General features: G+C 40.7%; 1 protein-coding gene and 1 long non-coding RNA gene across 5 annotated transcripts in view; one reads left to right on the forward strand and one right to left on the reverse strand.

The window, feature by feature from the left end:
- Positions 1-905: 905 nt before the first annotated feature.
- RAP1GDS1 (Rap1 GTPase-GDP dissociation stimulator 1) overlaps positions 906-18615 on the forward strand; it is a 94634-nt gene continuing 76924 nt past the window's right edge. For 2 of the 3 annotated variants that reach the window (XM_071555888.1, XM_071555889.1), the window contains exon 1: positions 906-1140. In XM_071555888.1, the coding sequence (XP_071411989.1) occupies positions 1137-1140 (4 nt within the window). In that variant the 5' untranslated portion in view covers positions 906-1136. The remainder of the gene's footprint in view (positions 1141-18615) is intronic. The other variant, XM_071555891.1, reaches the window with a different exon arrangement.
- Positions 2289-18615, reverse strand: part of LOC139672207 (uncharacterized) — a 28555-nt gene continuing 12228 nt past the window's right edge. The window contains exons 4-5 of one of the 2 annotated variants that reach the window (XR_011697882.1): positions 4766-5490; positions 2289-2575 (exon numbers count right to left, since the gene is read on the reverse strand). This is a non-coding gene — a long non-coding RNA (uncharacterized lncRNA). Of the gene's footprint in view, positions 5491-18615 lie in introns of both variants that reach the window. The other variant, XR_011697881.1, reaches the window with a different exon arrangement.

An 18615-nucleotide genomic window follows, 5' to 3' on the forward strand; every position in this document is an offset into this window, starting at 1 on the left:
CTCTCTCACACTGATCCTACTCTATTCAACTTTACTTTTAAGATTGACTCAGGTAAACCTGTGAATACCTAACCATGGTAAGAATAGAAAAATGTGAAAATGCCACCAAAGAAGCTACTCAGTTATTAATTTCATCAGCCCCTCCACCCCAAATGGTTGCACGTGAAAGCGCTATAAGGAGAGGGCTGTAATACCAAAGAGCACCTTATTGTTCCCTGCTTTATAGATTGAGCACGGCAGGGCAGAAAGGAAGAGGGACCACTGAACACAGAGATTAATTTTCTTGTTAAAAATGCCTTCCACACAGAACTACCTCGTGTCTTTCAGTTTCGAGTGTAAAACCTGTAATGTTGGTTCAGCAAAACACGCAGCACTTGGACTTGACCAGCAGTTTCCTCCACTGATCCTTTTCCCCATGAAGCCCACCTAAAAAAAAAACCACTTATCCCCCCTGCATAATTCCCTCCTTCTTGCAAAACGCTCCTCCTTGAGTCCGTATCATTAAGACTTTAATTTAAACACCGCGCTCGCCGCGTTTACACCACCACACCTCCTCCCGGACCGAGGAGCGGCGCGGCACGGGAGTGGGGATGCGGTGGGACGCAGGGGGATGTGCGGGGATGCGGTGGGATGTGCGAGGATGCACCACGTCGCAGCCGTGGGTGCGGGAATGCGTGAGGAACACCTTGCCAGAGCGGCACATGTCCCTGCCTGCCAGGAACCCCCGGACCCCATCCCAGCCCCGCTAACAAAGGAGGCCCGAGGCCGCGGAGAGGGGCGGCAGCCGCCGCTCCCTGCGGGGACCCGCCCCTCCGCCGCCTCCTTGGCGGCCGGGGGCGCTGCCGCGGGCCCCGCACCGCCTCCTCCCTGCGCGCTGCCCGCCCTTCCCCGGCGGCTGTGGCTGTGTCTCGGCGCTGCCGGGCGGGCGGGGTGTCTCCGGCCGTGCCCGGATGTGCTGCCCTGACTCATAGCGCGCCGCACGCAGGCTCCGCTCCGCGCCGCTGCCGCGCCCCGCTCCGCTCCGCGCACACGCCTTCCGCGCCTCCCTCCGCGCCGGCGGAGAGGCGGCGGCTGCAGAAGCAGCAGCGGCGGTGGCAGCAGCAGCAGCAGCAGCAGGAGGCCGCGGCACCGCCACCATGGGTAAGTCGCCCCAGCGCCGCGCTGTGCAGCCGCTGCCGCCGCCCCTCTGCCCCCGGGAGGCCGCCGCACACTCGGCTCCGGCGGGCGGGGAGAGGTGACTGGTGCAACTTTCCCTTCCCACCGCCGGGGAGGAGGCTCCGGGCTCCGCCGAGCCCCGCCGAGTCCCTCCGGCGCTGCTGCGGCCGCTCCCGGCCCCTGCGGCGCGAAGTTCGCGGGTGCTGCGCCGGTGCCTCCCGCCGGCCCTGCCCTGCCCGCGGCGCTCCCGCACCGCTCGCACCTCCGGCCCCGGACGGCTCGGAGCAAAGCGAGGTGCCGGGGGGCACTGGGAGCAAGGAGTTATATAAGGCACCCCCAGGACCCGTTCCCTGTTACTGTTTGCATAATGGAGACAAGTTGGGGTAGCACGTTTGGATTGTTTTATAATCTCTGTGTTACTTGTTTGTGGGAGATGAGGATGCTCGGATTTCTCCGGCTTTTAAAGCATTAATCCTGCCTAGAAATACAGCCATGTTACCTCTTTTTTTAGGTTAAGGTTGTAAATTAAGTAGTTTCACACTGACACTTGTATGGAGTGTCCAACAAATGCCACACGAGTCCAGGAAGTACAGTATTTGGCTTTTCTTTACAGAGCTGTTGGCGAATTTCTCTCGCCTTCTCCACCTCATTCTCTTGCACAAAGCTGCACCTCTGCCAGGATGAAACAGCCACAGTAAAACAGATTTTTCAGAAATCTGGCAGTAGTGTAGATCCCAGGGATTGGTTAGGGGGTGCCCACGTTGAGCTGCCAAAGACCGAGCCAGTCTGCCAGATGTGATGGTGCGATCAAGGTTGCAGGTCCAGAGGGCAAGGAACAGTGGTTTGCAAACAGCCCAAGGAGGTGGCAGTTCCTGAATTCGGCTCGGGGCTTTCACATCAGCACTTCCTGTGGCCTTAGGTGTATCAGTAGTTTCTTTGCAGATCACATGCATCTTTCACTTTTAACTAGAATTTTCCACAGAAAGAAGCAGTTGCAGTGCCTCAGTTTTGCTGTTTGTGAAATGAGGTTAAATACTTACTTAACTCTGTTAAAGCAATGGAGAACCTTTGGAGAATGATTCAAAGTAGAAGCTACCATGGTCCGGCATGAGGAATAACTGTCAGATTTCATCAGAATTAGGTAAAACACAATGTAGTGAAGATCTCTTTTTCATGAGGGTTGAAAAGACAAGACACCAAGGTTTAGTTGACATATGTTTACTGTCTCCATACACAAAGTAAGACTGTTAGTCTCTTCATTCTAGTCAAAGTCTAGTTGTAGCTATTTTGGCTTCCAAAAATAATAACTTCAGGGCATCAGCTGAACTGGTGCAGAATGAGTGCAGCACTCTTTTTTAGATGAGACTACACTTCATTTGCAGGCAAGTTTGTAACCAGCTTGAGCATCTGCTACAGCTTGCTGCAAAAGTAAGAGTAGTTATAATTATTTTCAGGAAGACTGAAATAATTTTCCTCTCAAATCTGTCAGCACCCATCCATAACTGCCCAGAGATATTGCTTGTGAAAATACAGAGGAACCCTTCCCCCCACACTATTCTTCACATATTCCACTGTCTTTAAAATCAAAGCAAACTCTTAAGTAGCCTCTGCAGCAGCTCTTGAGTGGCAGAGACTGGAATCGGTTGCACCTTGGCTAGCAACTGTAATGACTTTTCATGTTTAAGGTCTGTGTCTAAGCTTATACAATCAATGCTTTAGATTCCCCCATTCAGCTTATAGGTTTCTTTTTGGTAGCAGATAGTATAAAGCTGAAACCCCTTAGAATTAAATCAAGGGTGAATTTGTTTTTCCAATAGCTTTTATATCTCTCCTGAAATCATTCTCAACAAACAAAAGTGTGGCTGAGAGTGCAGTAATGTCTCATGGTAAAATGTATGGTCTAGTCTGTATTTTTGGAGGTTGGTGTAATATTAACTGATTTCTATACTGAAGGTACAACACAGAAGCCCAAGCAGGAATATTTTAACCCCAGTCAAAAGATTCCTGTAGCTAAAAATACTTGTGAATCTGCATTATCTTTACAGTATAGAAATATCTCTTCTGCTACTGTTTCCAAGTGTGTGTTCCTCTGAAGACATTACCATGGAAGTTGTTTCCTCTTAGAGGATAGCTGTTTCCTCTCTAATACTAGTTCTCTCCAAAATTGTAACTTTTGTTGCTTGCATTCATAGTTTTCAAAGCTGGGTCTGAGTATTCACCTTCTGGCTTTGAGAGGCAAGCTGCCTTGAGTACTCCTCTCAGTAGAGAACTTTGAATACTTCAGATGACATGTACCCCACCACTACTTTAGCTCTGCTTTTATAAAAACAATTACAGGATTTTATTTTTCATTTATTAATGTAATGCTTCAGTTTCACAATAAATGGTCCCTTTCCTCAGTCAATTCTTGCTCTTAACCTTGAAAAACACAGCTGGTATAGTCACACAAACACACTGTATCCAAGAAAATCTTCCTACTGTAGAGCAGTGGCCTGTGGAGGTTATTGTAAACAGGCTGCAATTATTCCACAGACATAAATTAATAAAATAAAAATAAGGAACTTGGTTACAATTTGACCACTCAACAGTAATCCACTGAGCCCAAAATATGGAGAAACACCATGAGAGTTTGTATGCAGAATACAAATGTAGAACACGATTTTTTTCGTGGCACATCACTTTGTTTGAAGTGTCAGTTACAGTCTGTAATAGCGAAAACTCAAAAATATTCTTCCATTTGGAGAGTCCTTGTTTTGTTAGCAGGAAATGGAATGCAGCCTCTGCTCTATCTTAGGTGTCCAGTTGGGCAATCAACTGTGAAAACAGCCTGCTAGACTCTCTTTACATTACCTAGCATTAAGAGCACAGTGATAAGATAGGTAAGGTTCCCAGTCTGTAGTGTGGATGGATCTATTTAAGTACTGTCCATTTCGCTACACTGTTGTCATAACAAAGGTTTATGTTGCCCCTCTCCTCTAAATAAATATACTCAATTTTCTCTCCTAGTTTCTCTTAAGAATTACCGCATGCAACAGCCTGGTGGTTGTTAAACACTAAATGCAAACTGAACCACCGAGCAGGGTGTAACAAGCAATGAGCCTGTCTTCAGGACATTGGCTCATGAAATAGAGGAGTATGAAGCTTCAGGCGTGGCTGTGTGCAATAATGCTTTTGGGAAGATACAGATAAACCAATGTGCTTTTCATTAAAATGTTGCTATCAGTAGCCTCAGATGAGAGAAATGAAAGCTAATGAAAAAGTCTTCCATCTTGAGAGCTCTTTGGCTACTTTTCTTACAAGACATGGAAGTCCAACTATTACACTGGTTGGAGAAGAGCTATGGCAAGTGCACCAAAAGATACTTTGTAATTCTTTTAAAGTTTCTTCTAAAACAATGTAGCTTCTAACACCACCTATGTATTAGTTGAAACCATCCAGAATACACCATTTAAGCCATTTCTGGGAAAACGAGGCTGATTTTGGCGAAAGCCTTTTCTTTGAAACATCACCATGGAGGAAACTGCTTTTAGAGTGCATCTCTTTTGCTTCAGTAATGATCCTTGAAGTGTACTTCTGAACCAGCAGAGAGGTTCGGTTATTTCTGACTGACCTTCCACAATGAATAGCTGTTCCTGTGTTCAGGCCAATGTTTGTGATCCTCTATTATTATGTGAGGCTGAAACCAACCAATTTTGTCTTTAGCTTTAGGTTAAAGGATTCATTCAGAAGTGTGTTTCCTGAGAACAGAATATTCAGGCGTAGTTTCAGAAGTCTGTGAGGAACGTCTGTAGCATCAAACTAAAAGTGGAAAGGGCAAAAGAACAGCTGAAACCTGAAGAAAACAAAGTGGTAATAATGGAAATGAGAAAGCTAACAAGGCAAGAATAGAAGGTAACAAAAATCCCTTGAGGGAAACAAGTGAAGAGAGAAATACTACCAGTAGAGGAAAGATGGGTGAGTAGAACAGTAGAGGACTGAAATAGGAGGAAAGGAATTCTACTCTATGTCCCTCCCCTTAATATTAGTAAAATACCTGAAGTAATATAAATAAAATCAGATAATTTTTACCTTTTTTTTTCAGTAACAGTTGCTTGCTACTCACAGTCCTTGAGAAGACTCATTGTAATTTTCCATCTTCCTCAAGTAAAGCTGAATTGTTTCTGGAAGTTCTCAGAATTTAATTATTTATAAATGTGTAAAGCAAAAAGATTAGCATAAACTAGCATTTGTTCAATAAAGGGGAAAATAAAGTCATTACCATTCGACAGGAGAGAAGGCTGTGGAGAGTCATTTGTGGCATCTGTCAAGGAGGTTGGTCATTATCCCTTCTTAACTCTATCACAGGATGAAGTTCATGTTTGAGGATAACAAAGGGACATTAGACAGTGACCCAGTTACTTATGTAAGAGAAAACCCACTTTCCACCATTGACTAGTCCACCTGGGTCTGCTCACATGCTGTGCCTGAGAAAATGAGCATTCCTGCTGTCTTGATACTGTCTAAGGCATTACATTTCAGGTTCTAACTTGTTTCCAGATTAAAATAGATTAGGAATTCCATCTAAGCTTCTGGAAATTAGGTGTCTTAAAATGTTAATATGTGTTCTCCAGCTAATGGATAATTTTTTTTAAGGGCAGTTTGAATTTTAATTAGACAAGGAGCTTTTCTATTAAGGGATTTTGTAAGTAGCAGCTTTCACTGAAAGGACAATCTCCCAGGGCCTCTTTTTTTAAATATGGTATAGAAAATTGTTTCTATTTACAAATTTTATTATAATGGCAACCAAATGAAATTTGTTTTGGTTGAGTAAAATGATCATTAAAAGCCCTGTATTTCTGAATGTTGAAGTTCCTTTTAGTGCAGAAAAATAGCTGATGTATATTAGAATTTATGTGCGCTCCAGATATGCCTAATAGAATTTGTAAACCCCGTGAAACAAATGGCTGTGGTTCAAGGAGCCTCAAAGCTGTCCACAGAGCCTGGCGATGTTTGTTCAGCCTGAGAACTGCAAAGCTTTAGCTTAGGGAGCTTTGAAGTTGTGCAGAAACCCTGGTGATCTCATACTGTTCTTAAGCTATAGTTCAAGTAGATTATAAAGTTGGCAGATATCCAGAAGAATTTGTCAGATCTGTTAACCAGATAACTGCATTCATTTGACTCCAGATAAAGGACAGAATTTAGTGTGTGATGCTTTGGGAGTTGCAAATAAATACAGCATGCCTTAAGTCTACAAGTATAAGTGTGTGCAGGCAAGGCATGTGTCTTAGAAATATCTCGGACTTGAAGCCCTTTCAGATGTATCTTCACAAATTATGATAAGAAGTGTAAAGGAATAAACTTGTGTGTCTGCAATATACAATTAACAATATGCACTGAGACAATGTAGATGCACATATGAAGTTGTGTTAAACTTTGCAGTTTAAAATAATGGAAATGCTTCCATGGTTTCCATTTCTAGGTCAGACAGAAACCTCTTACAAAAATCACGTTTACAGACTTGAAAAGCAGGGTGGGGGTGGAATCACACTCTTGGAAAGGAAACAGTTTTAATGATCTATTTCAATATTAGGTCCCATTTCCCTCATATTTAGCAGCTCTTACAAGCTTAATGCTTCCTAGTCATGTATTATAGTAACATCTGAGGCATAAGTCAATTCTGAGCTTTTACTAAAAGACTGAGTGTGTTAGTGATAACTCAGGAAGGCTCATGAAAGTTTATCAGTTTGAAGTCCTCAATTGATTCCATCCACTGATACTTACCAGCCTGACGAACACAATGATTTTGAAGACGTGCAAAGCTCGTGTATAATTTAATTTTTTGGTTGACCCTTCCTATCGGTTGGCTCAGGTTTGACAAGCCATTTCAGTATCTGATTAAATCCAGTTAAACAGGTCCTTAAACTCACATAGTTCTGAATAGCAGCCTTTCTTTCAGGCTTACTGCCTCTGCTCTGCAAGTGTATTTGGGAGCGATAGTGGACTGAGAGGTGGAGACTGAGTGAGATGACTGGGATTCATGGAGGAGAGCAGCTAAGCAGTATAGGATGGATGTTATGAAGAGAAAGAACAAAATGTTTGAGAAATTTGTCGAGGTTGCCAATAAGCCTCTGGGGAGCAGGCTTGTGTTTGGAAGACCTGAGAAGGTGACAGCTTAGCATCTCTTGGAAGTGTTGAGTTCTCATATGCACTGTCAGCTGCCTTCCTGATGTGCTAACATGGAGCACCTTTAGTAATTGTATTTAGCTCTAGAATACACCAGTCCAAAAAGAACAGCAGATAGAACAGAATACTCGTCTTTCTCTCATTCTGTCTTCTGTACAGTAGAGGTCTCCAACTGGAAGACAGCTCTCATATCCAGCACTTTGCAAACTCTATTCTACCCCTTTTGCCCCTAATTACCCAGACTGAAAACTAAAATTACTTTATACCATACGGATGAATTCTATGACAATGTTTTGTGAATTAAAGCTGAAAATACTGCTAGTCTAGCTCTTATTTCATACATATCAAAACCTACAATGTAGATAGATATCTGCAAACTGTTATAATCTCTGGGGTCCATGGAGTGTTTGGCTGAGGAAGTCTCTCTGTTGATGAGGGTGGCCTGCTCTCTCACAGCTAGGAAATCCTCTTGGGGCATATTTAGAAATGCTTCCTGTCTTTGATGTTGGATTTGACAGTCCAGTGACTTAAATTAATTGGACTATTTTAACTTCTCTAACCTTAAATGCAGCCTTACAAGTACATGCTACTATTTACAGGACCGGTAACATATCTCTTCCCTTCTCTAGCCTTGCTAACTTCATTCCCTTCTCTATGGAGAAATCCCATCATGCTCACTGTCGACAGCACCCAGTACCCTGCAGGCAAAACTTGAGTTCAGTACTGCCAACTAGCTACTTGTGCTACATGATGGCTTTGGAACAATTTCCTTAAATCAAAACGCTGTTTTATCTTGACAGCAGGAACAAAGCATGGGAAGAGAAAAGGGTTTTAAAACCAAAGCAGAATTGTACACATCTTTCTTATCTAAATCTTCCCTGTCCGCAGAATGTTTAACTTGCCCTTCCTGGGCCTCTGGAGGAACTGACTGAAGTCAAGTTTCCAAGTCTGCTGTACGTGGTAATAGCATCTTATCTATCTGACCACTTCCTTCAGCAATCTTGTGGTGTGCACACTGGACATCACTGGATTGTTGGTCATGTTAGAACCCTGCTGTACACATACCAAAGACACTCTGACCTGAGCTTCAGTGAGCTGTTTGAGGGGAAGTGCAGTGAGTAGATGAGACCATCAGGAGCTGTGGCAGCTGCAGCAAACACTTAAGAGGCATTCTCATACTTATTGTTCTCTCTCTTCTTTTCCTTCTCTCCTGAGTAACTAGTAGCCATTATTTTTCTTTCTTCTTCTCCCTTGTTTATACATCAAACTGATTTTAGGATCAGGAAGTTGTTCTGGGTGGGGTGGAGGAGGAAGGACAACCACAGCAAAAAACTGGTCTGTGAACACATTCATTGTAAAAAGGTCTGATATAATCAAATTAATTTAGAAGTCCATTAAAACACCTTATACAAATAGATTTGCTCTCATCCTGCAAAACCTTTTGGGCTTTCATATTTTATTCTCTGCAAAGCTCAGCGAGAATATACAGACATCCTGCCATATGGAATTAGTGGAAAAGCAGGGAAACATTGGTGATTGAGGGAAAGAGAAGGAACATGTACATAAGGATTTGCTCACAGGAACCAAGCAGATTCAAGGGGGATTTTTTGCCCCTTTTTTTTTTTTTGTTTAAGGTTTTGCAATAGAAATACCATCACCCATTTACAGCTCAGTGGTGCTTCAGTCCAATTAAAGTTACTAATCAATACTGTAGTGCCCAAAATACAGTATGCATTTTCCAAACAAAACCTGCACTTCTCTATCTGATGTTATAATCTACTTATTTTCTTCAAGTCTTTTCTATTTTGCTTAGTGTATCTTTACTCTTTGCACACTCTTTCACAGCTGTCCTACTTTTTCAGGGTCCTTTATTTCTTTGCCCAGTTTTCTGCAACAGCTTCCTTCGGTTACCTGTTTTTTTCCATCTTTCCTCCCATCTCACACTCTCTTCTCCTCAGGTTCTATCTTTATTAGTTAAATATATGACAGCTTCTTTTATATCTTTTCACCATCTTTGTTAGGGAAAGAATTGAAAAACTGGTGCTCAGCAAGATCTGAAGTAGTTTCCTTTTGGTTCTTCTCTTCATTTCAGTCACAAGTTATTTACGGCCAGTTTAAAATCTTGCTTCAGTTTTGGCTAATGTATAGTAAGAGAGAATCTATGAAAGAATGTGTCTTGGAGGAAAGAAATTGAGCAGAATCAGGCCCTATTTGTCTAAAGGCTATTCATACAACATTCTTGTACCCACACAAAGCCCACACTGGGTACTGCTGAAGTCACTGCATTCCTGCTTTTGTGACTGGGCTGTAGTTCAGCTTAAACTGTCCTGTTTCGGTGAAACCATGTAAAATGGCATGTGTCACTCCATTCTCTCAAGGTGTAATACTGGCTCTCTAGTTTATACAGTTGAGGAAAGAATGGTGGACATTGGACTGATTTTTACATCAGAAGCACTGTTACCAGGTTGTCTTTTATTCCTAGGTATAGTGCTATACAAATTCATAGCCTCTGAAGGAACTTGCTAAATTAAGAAAGAGCCATAATCTATGATAAAGAAAATGATTTAGTAAACTTGACTTTGCTTTCAAATTGATGGAATTATGTAGTTTGTGTAATTTGTTGTATCAAAGAAGAAACAATTTTATGTGGAGATCATGTTAGAACATTGTTCTGTAAAAGGAATAGTAAGCACAGTGCCATGAGCTGTTAATATACATACAGTGACCTTTGTTCTATCTTGTAGCAGCATAGGGAAAAAGTAAAAATTACATTTTCAAAATTCCACTTCAGAAGCTCATTTTGTGGCCATTTGATGATGGCTTTTGATGCTTTGATGTTCCTGAAAAATGATAGGAATTCCTTTTTGCAAGACTTTTACACATTATGCTTCTCATCACACGTGCTGGTGTGGACACAGTATTCCAAAGGCAAGAAGGGTGGAAAGAAACAAAAAGGAAATTCAATACGCTTCTTCGTAAGGCAGCCTCATCCCAGAAATGATCTGAAGTGTTTGCTTATCTTTATGAAGGCTGTAACTTCTCCCTTGACAAGGTATCACCATTCTTTTCTTGTTCTGTTGAGAACAAGACTGAATTTAAGACTTCTCGTACAGTCTCTGGAAAAGACTGGTAGAGTTCTCTTGTGAGAATAAAATTTGAGTTCAGTGTGTGTACCCAGCTCGAAACAGATGGCTGGAGAGAGAAATGCCCTAGATAATACAGCACTTCATGTTAGCAAGGGGTGGCGTATTTTACGTTTTCTTTTTTTCTTTAAATTGATATTAAAGAGGCTTTCTGATAAAAAGCAACAGCTGTGGACTACTGGATTGGTTTTAGCCTACTTTTAGCTGATCCCGTTCTAAACAGTTTTCTGTGCTTTAGTGATCACAACAACAAGGTATCTCTTGGAAGTGTGCATACTTAGCAACTGTTTAAACTATTTATTTCTAAAATCAGAAGTGATCGTCAACAAAACAGCATCTTTGGCTGTACACAAAGAACTTGCTGGAGTTTTTGAAAGCTGTGTCAATAGGCACATTTTAAAAAATTACTTAATCTTTGGCAGGTTTTTTTAAATATAGGCTTTTCTGTAAGACTTTTTATTTTTTAAAAAAATAAATAGATAAGCCTATTTTTTTCATTACCAGTAATTTACTTTTTGCAATTAGAAATATGCTAGGGGTCCTGCTTGCAGTTTAAGATTGAACTCTCTTTGGGCAGAGATGTAAATCTGAGATCAAGGAGTAGATGTCAAACTTAAAAATGGGAATTCTTGCAAGCTTCTGATTTTTTTTTTTATTTTTGCTCCCTGACTTCTTGAAAAAGCAGCTTTATAACAAAATGCCTCTTCTGAGTTTGATCACAATTTGGAATGAAAATATTCATGTTTTAACAGTTTTTGTTTCAACATTTACTTGCTGGTATCTCAAAGAATAGTCAGAATAGGGTTTTGATGTCCACTGTGGTTATGGTTATGTAGCCGATTCTGTGCTACTTAGGCTTTGATCTTGTAGTATATGTTGGACTTTGGTGTTAAATTCTTGCTTTCTAAGAGTCAGTTCAAGTTCAGAAGACCAGTTCTGCTTGTTTAGATGAGCATAGTATTCTGCTCTGTGTTTGAGGAACTAGCTGGTCCCCAGAATTCAGTATATCATCTGAACCTTTTCATTGTAGGTGTTTCTACTGCTTCATCTAATGCAATCTAAGGTTAATGTCAAACCATCAGACAAGAAAGTCTGGTTGCTTTGACATGAGAGATCTGCATGCTCAACACAGTTTGTAAAGAGTCATTGAGGCATTAATTTAATGAAAGTAAAACTTCTTATTCAGTGCTGAGGCATGACTTCTTTAAATAGAGTACAGCAAACTCCAAAAAATGACAAGTTTAAGTGTGTGTTGTAGGCTTACATGTTACTTTATTTTAGTGCTTTAAATGACCTGCTTGCAGAGCATTTAGAAAAGGTAATCTGTTGAAACCAGCTTTGCTGCTGAAGCCTCTGTGTAGTCAGATTGTAGCCTCAGTTACCCTTTGCCCTGTATTATGCATAAAGAGACTGCAGATTTGATTTAGGATGGTAATTGGGCCCAAATTGTGGCTTTTATATTCTGCCTGGGCATAAATGACCATAGGATAATGGATAATAAAGTGATGTGTTATAAAATGATGCCCAGGATACCTTCATATTTGAGATGACTTGATGAAGGCTCACGTTTAAATACTCATCATGATTTAGTAGAATTAATGGTTTAAGATCTGCATGCAGTTTTGGGGTTTTTTTCTGTGAGTCACATCTGTGGAAGCCAGAAAAAGTTACATGTATTTAAGTGTACTGAAAAATGTGTGGCACAAAGGAATTAGGAGTTGTACTCTCAAAAGGCTATTCAGTTCAGTGTATCATGATGTCAGATAAAGATGAGAAAATCTGACTTCTCTTGCATTAGTGAGTAAAGGTAGATGTGCCAGCAATGGGTGACAGACAGACAGTTACTGAAGACGTGAGAGCACTGAGCTCTGTCATTAAAAAAAATCCTCTTCAGAGATATCTATAAATATTAATTCATCTAAATAGCCTTTTAAGAGCAAGAGTGAAGATAATAACTACACAAAAAGTGAAGCAGGTAAATAAAACCAAGCTCCAATTTAGCCCCCTCCTGTCTGTTTCTTTAAAAAAGTGAAAACAAGACCAAAATTGTGGTCTGTAAAAAGTTGCCTTCCTCTCTACTCTCATCCTTATGCAGGATGTAAAGTTAATGTATTGCACAAGGCTGGGGAAATAGAAATTAAGTGAAAATGAGGTTTTTACCTTGAACTCTGAAATGTGAAAGTAAACAAGTAGCATAACTAATGAAAGGCATGCTGTGCAAAAAAAATATTGGCTTGATATATGTGAACACATTTGCTTCTAAAATGCAGTTTTCTAGTGTGATATTGCATCATTAAAAGAGATACCAAGGTGAAAAATGCATTGTAATGACACCAGCACTTTCAAAGGCCTGTGTTCAGACCAAAACTCCTTATTCACTTGAAAATGTAAAGTTTCTGGGTATTTTGATAATTATTTCATTATATATGTATCAATTAATAGGCTGGGAAGTTCCTAACTGCTTGCTTTATTAGGAATGTGAAGAGTTAATACTCTTTTCAGCTCTACTAGTAAACAGTTCACAAAATCGCCTCTGTGGTGCATGTGTTCCATTTGTGTCGTATATACTGTCATCTCACAGATTTTAAGGTGTGTTTTTTTTTTAACAGAATTCACATTTTTAATGCTTTTTTTTTTCCTTCAAGATAGAAATAATTCAAAATCTTTTCTCAGTATTACGATATTGTTACAGACAGCAAGACTTATTCAAGCTCTTTTTATTTTGCCTTTACAACTGAAGACAACTGTGAAAGGGAGCCCCTCTTCTCTGTTCCTCAAAGTTGTGCTGAGATCCTTCTTAAGTAATACAAAATACCAAGTCAAGACAATACTCAGCAAGTTGCTTTTTCTCAATAGTAAGACTTAGCTTCCATAGTATTTTCCAATCACAGTCTGTCTTCATATATGTGGGAATTCAACCACTACCAAAAATACGCTGTTGAGTAAACGCATTAGAGGAATTTCATAATAAAAATTAAGTCTGTTAGCAAGTGAAATGGAGTAATTTTAGAGGTAAAAGGAGTATTTTTTGCTTGTGTTTAAGACTTTTTCTTCTTGAGCCCAAAACCACTACCTGTTTTGTAGAACAAAAGGGTACTTAACCTGCTTGGAAAGAAAAGGAAAAGATTTGTTATTTGAGGGGTAGATAGCAGGAATAATCAGATGAGGAATTTTCCAATCTGTGCTCTGCTAGTTTTTAGTAAGACTAGGCAGCAAGACACAGCAAGACTTAGGCATACCCATAATAAGTATGTCCTAACTGGAGGCACTGTAGTAAGTCCTGTGGTAGAAAGAGTGAAGGTGTTTTGAGATTAACAGATTCATAGAAGAAATACGGAATCATCATTTGGAAGGATTTTGAAGCAGGGCTGTTGGCAGCCCTTGAACCAGGTCAGCTATGACTTTGTGTACCTACTACTTAAAGCCTCTGTAACATCCTTTCAGGTAGGTTCAGGGTCCCCCTGTACCCTCCTCTTTGCCAGACTGAAGAAGCCCCCAACCTCCTCTTACAACATCGTGAGTTGTGGGAGCGTGCCTATCTTGATTGCTCTGCTCTGGACTCTCCCTATCCTTCAGTATCCTTCTTGATCTGGGACATACAGAATCAGACAAAGAATTGTGGGAGACACCAATCCTTGCAGGCATCGGGCAGAGCCTCCATCTGCTGGTCACGCTCCTAATGTAACCAATATAAGTTTGCTTTATTTACTTAGGCCGCATGCTGCTGCCTCGTGTTTTACTTGGCATCCACTACAACCACAGGTCTCTACAACAGTTTGTTCCCAGCCTGCACTGATGCTTGAGGTTATTCTGCTTCAGCTGCAGAACTCAACACTTAGCCTTGTTGAACTTTGGGAGACTTCCCTGATCCAGGCCCCAGGTTTCTGAGCAGTGTCTCTCTCTTCCTATTTGGTGTGCCAGCTGTTTCCCCAAATTTAGTGTTGTCTGCAGAGATTCTAAATGCATATCTATCTTCAGGCTATACTGGTTTCAAGCACTAACTGCATACTCAAAATGTATGGTTTAACCAGTCTGAATAGGGCTGGCAGCCTTACATTTGACTTGTTGATAATAAGCAAAGCAATGATAAACCCTTCATAACTGTGACTCTAGGAAAATTAAAGTTTATTTATTTATTTTATATAATGTAAAAACTGTTTATTTTTATCTATTTATAAAGGAAAATTAAAATCTGAAAAATTGCCTTGGAGATTTTGTTAGACTACAAGTAACCGTGACTTGTAGTAACTGCAGTTACAAGTAAACATGAGTTACTGCACGTGAATAGAGGATGGCAAACCTTAATTTGTACACACCCACCAGAATTAATTCTGCAGAATCTCACTGGGGATAAAAGATGGATTATCAGGTGTAGACTAAATAGGATTTCAGCTCTTTCTGGGCTACATTGCTTATTTAGCTGGTGAGAAATGCATTGAGATGCAGCAGCAACTAATGGCAAACCAATGGGTGCAGATCTCCCGCTGATTCATGTGAAAGCCCTGCTGGTCATGCCATAGCTCCCCCTTTCTCTGCATGTTGTTGATGTAATCTTTTTGCATTTCAATACTGTTTCTATGATTTTATGACATGTCCATTTCCCTTTCCAGCTAAGCAGGGGAGGATGCATACCTTCAGCTTTCTGATTAGCCAGAACAGGTACTTAGAAGCTCTCTTGAGTCATGCAGTTAGTCATATCCACAGTCTGTCTGTCATGGCCCGCATCTGTATTAACTACAGAGGTAAGACTCTACCTAATAGGTTCATTTATCCCAACACATTGTATTTTACTTGTGTGTTGTTACTGATTTTTCTTTCACCTTTGATAATAGTTTTTTATCAACCTCGGAGCAAAAGGAAGCTTTTCCAAGATAGATGATTCTATCCTAACAGAGTTATTTGGTAGCATCTTCCACAGTTTTTATCCTTCCGCAACACCCATGCATGTGTGTAACCCTGTAGGGCAATCAAAACTTCTGCTCAACTAGATCAGAGAATAATTCCTTTTGACAGAGGCATTTAATACTTCTCTAGTGGGATGTAACTGCACTGGTTTTTGACAGATTATCACAGTGGATGCTACTCAAAGGGAAGACAAACTTTAGTATAAAGGAATGGTGTTAAACAGGCATGTATATCCCAGGATATTTGAGATTATTCCATGTAGAGTAGATGTTTACATTCTCTCCCTCTGGGCCTTCCTGTAATCTTTTATGTAGAGGAGTCCAGCTCTGATTACACATGAAAGTGCTGACATAGAGTAGGGGAGTGCTTAGTCTGAGAAGGTCTGATACCTAGATGAGATTTGGAAGGAGCCGTGTGTGTCCTGTCTTCTGCTGGATTTATAGCAGATTTGAAATCGCTAGCAGTGACTAAACTACTATTCATTGCACCTGGCTTCCTGTTTCAATGGGACACGAAGGAGAAAGCACAAGATAAAAAGAAGCCTTATAGTTGAAACATTAACAGTTTTCCTGATAAATAATGCTTTATGGATCAATTGCTGATTGTATTAATTAATATTACCTCAATAACATTTCATATGAGGCTTTTGTGTGTTAATAAAATGGAGAGGGAGAATATGTAAAATTTTTTAAATTTTTATTCCTATATGCAGCTTCTGGGAGTAAATGGAATGTGGTCAGCAACAAAGCTGTACTGTTTGATGCCTGCTGATCCAGAAGAATCCTGGTCTTTTATTCATTTCATTAAAACCTCAGCATATCAACAGTAGTTAAAACTGACAGTAGCTTTTGGCTGCCACGCATTTACTCCATAGAATGTTGCTAAGCTTTACCCCTGTAACATGTGACAACTTTTGAGCTATTCTTTTACCACTTCCTCTTTCTTCCACTTTCAAGGGACTAGTTACAAGTGAGAAAATAAAGTTGCAGCAAAAAAGCCCAGCATAATCAGAAAACTTAACAGGAGAGAAATTCTTTTCTCAACTCTGGTCCCTTTGTGGTTGACATCTGTAGGAGTTGCATATGCTGACCGAGAAGAATTTCCTGGACACAAACACTATAAACATATATATATAAACAGAGAGGGCTGGACTGTTCTTAATGTTGGTGCAAGATGCCTAGTGGAAGATGGGCTAGGCACATTGTTGAAGTTTTTCAGACTGTTGACAGACCATTGTGAAGATTCTTAGTGTCTCTTGACTGCTAGGCAGTCCATAAATAACTCCTCAGCATGCTCAGTTGTGCTAAAGGCTGCAGCATCCTTGTTACATACAGGAGCTGGTCAGGAATCGCCTCACAAAATCATGCTGAGTTTTGACTTCTGTTCTCTGTGTCTCAGCCTTTTGAAGTATCACTGCTCTTTCATCCCTAATGGCAAAAGGACTGGCAGTTGATCAGTAGCTCATCCTTCTAAGAGTCTGTATAAAATAAATAACATGAATATCCTGGCTTACTGCAGTGGCAGTTTCTTTGTAGAGGCATGGCTGGGGACAGACTGTATTACATATGCACTCTCTTTTTGAGGTGCTGGTTTCCAGTATGGCATTCAGAAACCTGAGCCAGGAGTTTTGGCTGTCTAAATAAAAAGTGCCTGGAGAGTTGAGAGTAGGATCAGCTACCGAGCTCAGCAGGAAACTACCCATAATTAATATGCATATCATTTTCTGATCAGCATGATTTCTGCCTCAAGCCCAGCACCTGAAATTATTTCTTAGAGGTGGATGTTTCTAAAAAAGCTTGAAGCCTTCTTTTCAAATGTGAATGGAGGAAGAGGCACAACTGAGTTACCACTTTCATCTTCCTTGGGTAGGCACATGTTCATGCAGGAAAGAGCTCCAAAGAGCTCCAAAAGTCCAAGGTTTTTCTCAGCTATACCCTCAAACAGACCAAGATATCAGGCTTAATAGTGGTGTATGTTCACAGCATATTTTTTAAAAGATGGAGGTTTTCCGTTCCAGCAATTTTTCCTGTGATTACTCATTTTAAATGCAATGGTTGCTTAATACAGAATCATAGAATGGATTGGATTGGAAAAGACACTAAAGATCATCTAGTTCCAACCCCCCTGCCATGGCCAGGAACACCTTTCACCAGAACAGGTTGCTGAAAGCCTTATCCAATACAAAATATATCTCAACAGAAGACATGAGGTGTTTCAGTCCTCACATGAAAAATACAAAAATCTGGTCAAAGAATGTTTTTGAGAAATTGCATTTAAATCCTTTCAGATAAAGGATAGCATTTTGTTTATTTTCATGTTCAGACTAATGTGCAAAAGGCACTTTGACATTTTTGCCATGTGCTTTCTGTTGGATGCTAGAGCCTTTCTCCAAGAATTCCTGTTGCCTGGTTTCATGGGGCACATTCAAAGAAGGGCCAAGAAGAGCTGCACCCTCAGAGATCCCAGTAAGACTAATGTATGAATTTGATTATTAAGCTGCCTGAGAGGACTAGGAGGGTTCTGGATTTGGGCTTAAACTGAATGCACATGGAACTTCGAAGGAAAAGAAGTTAAGTTTCTCTAGAATTTGGTGTCCAGTGAATGGGACCATGGGAGGTAGGCTTCCTGCGGTCATGTCTGCATATAATCCTGATGATTTTTCCTCCCCTCTGATTTAAGGGTCACTCAAGATCTGCTTGACGGATAAATGTCTTCAAGAGTACAGTGGGCATTCTTAATTTGGGAACATAACATGCGCAACTGTATCCAGCTGTCATCCATCCTTGCATCCCTTGGGAAATGTGAGGACTTGTCTGTCCTCCCCATCTGCTTTTACCTCTGCCCTTCATCCTTGAGACCTGCAGATTGTATGCAGAGCCTGACCCCTTTCAGTTTCTGTCAATATGACTCTTTACTTAGTCTGAGAGGTGGTTATTAAGCAGTGAAAGCAAATCACTCCTTCACTTTGCAACACACTCAGATCCTGCTTGTGGGGGAAGCAAATGACTTGCAATTCAATGTAGCAAGTGGCATTTCACAGAAATCTCTTGTTGTTGAAAGATAGATTTCTTTTTGAAAAGAAAAAAGTCCTGGTTGCCCTTTTTATTGAGTTTCCTGTAAATATGTGTCTCTTGGGACCGTTTCACTTGTTTTTAGGATGTTGTCCAAACACAGCTGATTGAATGGGAGATTAATAGTTTAATTAAGAGTACTGAGATTTAGGACATATAAAGTGGCCTTTTCTTCTGGA

Source organism: Pithys albifrons, chromosome 5 (genome assembly GCF_047495875.1).
Source record: "Pithys albifrons albifrons isolate INPA30051 chromosome 5, PitAlb_v1, whole genome shotgun sequence".
Taxonomy (NCBI): Eukaryota; Metazoa; Chordata; class Aves; order Passeriformes; family Thamnophilidae; genus Pithys; species Pithys albifrons.